The sequence below is a fragment of the Camelus dromedarius genome, chromosome 4 (genome assembly GCF_036321535.1).
Source record: "Camelus dromedarius isolate mCamDro1 chromosome 4, mCamDro1.pat, whole genome shotgun sequence".
Lineage (NCBI taxonomy): Eukaryota > Metazoa > Chordata > Mammalia > Artiodactyla > Camelidae > Camelus > Camelus dromedarius.
In genome coordinates, this window is record NC_087439.1 from 81728580 (window position 1) to 81733689 (window position 5110).

General features: G+C 60.5%; 1 protein-coding gene across 1 annotated transcript; it reads left to right on the forward strand.

Moving 5' to 3' along the window:
• Positions 1-644: 644 nt before the first annotated feature.
• Positions 645-3366, forward strand: CDK5R2 (cyclin dependent kinase 5 regulatory subunit 2). Its single transcript, XM_010988344.3, has one exon. The coding sequence runs from the start codon at positions 1060-1062 to the stop codon at positions 2167-2169; it is 1110 nt and encodes a 369-aa protein (XP_010986646.3). The 5' UTR covers positions 645-1059; the 3' UTR covers positions 2170-3366.
• Positions 3367-5110: the final 1744 nt, after the last annotated feature.

Genomic DNA, 5110 nt, shown 5'->3' on the forward strand with positions numbered 1-5110 from the left:
GGCCTCAGTAGAGAAGGCCCATCTACTGTTCCAGCCTGGCAGAACAACTTCCAGCTTTTCCCAAGGGACCAACCACCCATCACTCACCCAAGGGTAGAATGAGGGTGTGTTGCAGGGGTGGGGACAAAGCACAAGAGGAGATGCCCAGGGACCAGAGCTCAGGGCTTCTCACCCCTCACTCAGCTGCAGAGAATCAGGTCGGCAAATGGTGGCCTCAGATACATATCTGAGGGTCTTGCCACCCCCAGAGTAAAGGCCTCCAAGAAGGCGCGTTGTAACCTTCAGGAAGGCCAGAGCCCAATAGCACCCCATCACAGGCAGACCAAGAAAGCACTTGCTGCAGCCCTCCCTAGTGGCCTGGTAGGGGAAAGGGTTGGGAGGAGAGCTAAGAGAGTATCGACCGATTGCTAGATTGGAGGAGCTGGTGCAGTGCGACCCAGCTGGGGCCAGGGCTCCCTGATAAGGGCCCTCCTTGCCTACGCTAACCCCCAACATATTATGAAAAGGAGGGAGAAACTGTTCCCATGGCATCTCTGCTACCCCGATCCAATGCATCAAAACAAATTGAGTCAGGGGCCTAGGACCTGGAGGGGTAAGTGGGAGAAGCTCTCCAACCCCCACCCCCCGATCCGCCAGCTCTGACCCTCAGGGGGCTCTCGAACTAGTCTTCTCCTCCTTTCCCCTTTCTAGAGAAGGGAAAGGACCAGAGACCGAGGTGGGGGAATGGGCGGGACTTGAGGTTGGCATGAGAGATACTATTGGTCAGTGGAGCTGCCAGTTAGGAGGGCAGTTGGGCCGAGGATTGGCTGCGTGAGGCGGGGCGCGGCGCGGTCAAAGACCGGCCCAAGGGGTGGAGCTGACGCTGCAGCTGGCGCAGCTCAGACTGTGAGCAGCCGCCGAGCAAGCCAGGCAGGCACCTTTCACTGCCCGTTCCCGCGCCCGGGCCGGGGCTGGGCCCCCACTGCCGGGTCCCCCGGGGCTGCAGCAGCGGCGGCGGCGGCGGCAGCAGCGCCGCCCGCGGTTCCTGCCGGGGCCCGGGCGCCGGCCCCGCTCTGCACAATGGGCACGGTGCTGTCTCTTTCCCCAGCCTCCTCGGCCAAAGGCCGGAGGCCCGGCTCGCTACCCGAGGAGAAGAAGAAGGCGCCGCCCGCGGGGGACGAGGTGCTGGGGGGCTACGGCGGGCCGCCAATAGTCAAGGGCGGCAAAGGCGAGAGCCGGCTCAAGCGGCCGTCCGTGCTCATCTCGGCGCTCACCTGGAAGCGCCTGGTGGCCGCGTCTGCCAAGAAGAAGAAAGGCAGCAAGAAGGTGACGCCCAAGCCGGCGTCCACTGGCCCCGACCCCCTGGTCCAGCAACGCAACCGCGAGAACCTCCTCCGCAAGGGCCGAGACCCCCCTGACGGCGGCGGCGCCGCCAAACCCCTGGCGGTGCCCGTGCCCACTGTGCCGGCGGCCGCTGTCACCTGCGAGCCGCCGTCGGGGGGCAGTGCCGCCGCCCCACCGCCAGGTTCCGGTGGGGGGAAGCCGCCACCGCTCCCCCAAGCCCCGCAGGCAGCGCCGCCAGTACCTGGCGGCTCTCCGCGGCGTGTCATCGTGCAGGCATCCACCGGCGAGCTGCTGCGCTGCCTGGGCGACTTCGTGTGCCGACGCTGCTACCGTCTCAAGGAGCTGAGCCCCGGCGAGCTGGTGGGCTGGTTCCGCGGAGTGGACCGCTCGCTGCTGCTGCAGGGCTGGCAAGACCAGGCCTTCATTACGCCCGCCAACCTGGTGTTCGTGTACCTGCTCTGTCGCGAGTCTCTGCGCGGGGATGAGCTGGCGTCCGCCGCCGAGCTGCAGGCCGCCTTCCTCACCTGCCTCTACCTCGCCTACTCCTACATGGGCAACGAGATCTCCTACCCGCTCAAGCCCTTCCTCGTGGAGCCCGACAAGGAGCGCTTCTGGCAGCGCTGCCTGCGCCTCATCCAACGGCTCAGCCCGCAGATGCTGCGACTCAACGCCGACCCCCACTTCTTCACGCAGGTCTTCCAAGACCTCAAGAACGAGGGCGAGGCCGCCGCCGGCGCCGGGGGTCCACCCAGCGGGAGTGCGCCCACGGCCCCCGCCTCATCCTCGGCCGCCAGGGACAGCTGCGCGACCGGAGCCAAGCACTGGACTATGAACCTGGACCGCTAGGGATACCTAAGGGCCGCTCCCGCCCCCTCCCCCCACCCCAGCCCCTGACACACACTCGGAGCCCCCGGGACCATCAAGCTGCCGCCGCTGTTACCGCCGCTCCGCGCCGCGGCCGGAGGAGGAGCCGCCCCTGCCCAGCACGGGAGGGTGGAGGCCAGGATGCCAGAGGCCGCGACGTCTGGATTTGCTGGGCGCAGGGTGGGGGTGGGGGATGAGCGCGGAAGGGGAACCTCAACCTCACCCTTTTTATCTCTCTGCGTCCCCATCTTCCCAATTCTGCCCGGGTCTCCTCCTCCTTCCCTTCTGTGTGTGTCTGGAAATCCGTCTCCCTCGGTTTTACCCATTTCTTCATCTCCTTCCTGTATCTTCACCTTCCCTCCTTCCTTCATCTTCTGACTTCCTATCTCCCTCCCTGCCTTTCCATTTTCCGTTCCTTGGGTGTGTATTTCCGTCTCCATCTTACCCCCTATCTGACTCTCTCTCACTGCCCCTTTCTCTTTCTGCACCTGTTTCCCCATCTCCCCTTCTCTTTTCCTGGCTCCTGGCATGTGTCACCATCTTCCCTCCTGTCTGCCTTCCCATTCCGCCTGTGTCAGCTTGCACTTATTCCCCCGACTGAGCCCCCGTACTTCCCTCCCCTGACCAAAGGGAACATTAGTTCTTAATTTGGATCGGCTGAGGTGCGGCGAGAAACTGCAGCCCCAGGAGCCGCGACAACCACCAGGATGGTCCTTCGCCCCACCCCCACTGCCTCTCCCTACCTTTTCCAACGTGTTGCATGCCGGGAGTTGGGGGGAGGGGGATGCCAGCTTCAGGAGGCTGAGGTTTGGGAGAAAATCAACCTAGGAGGTCACCCCCGGGGAGGCGGCGGTGCCTCAGCGGAAGGGTGGGTGGAGACAGAAAACTCTTCTTACTCTGAGGGAGGGGCACCCTTCTTTATCTTTAGGTATTTTTGTTTTCCCCCCTTTTGATTTATGTGGTTGTTTCCAGAGGGAGGGGGGAAGGGGGGTGGTTTGGGCCGGGAGCTGTCTGAGGTGCTGATCTGAGGCCAGACCGGAATTCTCCCGGGAGGGTACCAGGGACTGGGTTGGGCCTGGTGCCGTATCCAAGGTGCCAATGATGCGGGCCGACGGCGCGGGCCGCATTGTCTGTCTGTCCGTCTGTCCGGGAGAGAACTATAAAGCGCTGGAAGCGCCTGAGGATGTGTTTGCGCCGGCCTTTTTTTGGGCCCCGGGAGGGAGGGAGCGGGAGTGGAACTGTCATAGGAAGGGCAGGAGGGCCCCCATGGGCCTAGTGGGGAAGTCGAGTCCCTAAGAACTGCTGCTCTTTTCGTCTCTTTTCCCCGCTCCTTGGCTTCCATTTTACAGAGAGTAAAGTGAGGGAGCCAAAGTTTGAGGTCTGGTGGCAAAGCTGATTTCCCGCCCCACCTTCCCTGCTTTCAAATTGTTTGACCTACCTACTCATTAATGTCCAGGCCATTTAAGGAATAAGTGATAAGGACAGCAGAAGTTCTTCCCCTTTTACAGAGTGGTTCATTGAAGCAGCACCAGCTAGTTATTATTTTGCTTTTCTCTTCCTCCTCCATCTCTCCTGCCATACATCCTGTCAACAGTCCAGTTAGACTTGACTAAGTCTGTCTTCACCACTCTTAGGCGGGTCCGGAATGCCACACTTAGCCCCATATGCTTCCCCCCAACCCACAGAGGTTCTTCAGCCACGTGCCCACTCAGGGAAGCCTTGAGAAGTCCATCCCAGCTTGAAATTCAGACCTGGCCCTTCTTCCCCAGAGAGGCTAGAGCACAGGCAGCCTGGGAGAGGGGCACCGTTCTTTGGGGTTGAAAGAAGAGAAGTAAGCTATTTAGCCTGAGATTCCTCTTTGGTCCCCATTGCCTTCTTTACCTCATTGCTACGCGCCCAGTTCACTATTTCATTGGTCCAAGGAGACCTCCAGTAGAGCACTGGCGTCTCTGACCCTAGTCACCACCGAGACCTCCAGGATTCAGAGAATCTGTGAGGACCACAAAGACAAGGCCCGGGGTCGCTGTCCGTGGTGCTGACGGGCGCGCACGGGCAGAGTGAGGACTTGCAGAGGCAGGAGGAATTGCAAGATTGGTCTCAGTTAGGTTTTCTGGATAATTTGGGAGTAGGGTGTGATCTAGTCTTGTGGCGAGTTACAGGAGTCTGGCTCAAGAACCCAGGAATACCGGCTTATACTTGCCTTCCTAGGAGGACAGACCTCGACTCTCCCCCTGCCTCAGCCCAGCGCCCTTTCACCCAGCCTGGAGCCGGAAATCCCCAATCCAGATTTGTGAATCGAGTTCCCGGGGGTGAGGTGGGGAGCGCTGGCGGAAGGGAAGGCGGGAGCAGCCGCCCATTGGCTGGAATTTGGCGCAGTCAGCGCGGTGCCGTCATCTCTCTAGGTTTGGGAGGAGGGAGGAGCACTTGGGTCACCCCGCGGCTGTCGCCATAGTAACCAGACTGAGCGGGCGGGGCCACCTCTCCACGCTCGTACCTCTGGCGGGGCTTTGGGGAGAACAATCCAGGTCTGTCTTATTTGAAACTAGTTAGTGAGACTACTTGATAGGGATTTCTGAGTTAGAAGAGCCTAAAGGGGATGGGAAAGAGACCTGAGAGCCTATAGAAACCCCCAAATATCCTGCCCTTTGGGGGGGGGGCTCAATATACTGCCCCTGAACGCATAGACATAGTAACATCCGTTACTACACACACACACACACACACACACACACACGCCTCCAAGAACCTGTGGTCTGGCACTTGGAGACCTAGAATGAGGAAAAAGTCTCAGTGCGTGGTGTCAAATTAAATCTCACTTTCCTTGCCATACCCCAAGGCGTGAGACTCTGCCATAATCCGATTAAGTGGTGAGGGACTGGAGGAGGATCAGCCTGAATACGTGGAAGAATTAGCCTCTGGGTCA

Bases quoted from the DNA above. Each gene is read 5' to 3' on its own strand.
- CDK5R2 (XM_010988344.3), top strand. From the start codon at position 1,060: ATGGGCACGGTGCTGTCTCTTTCCCCAGCCTCCTCGGCCAAAGGCCGG.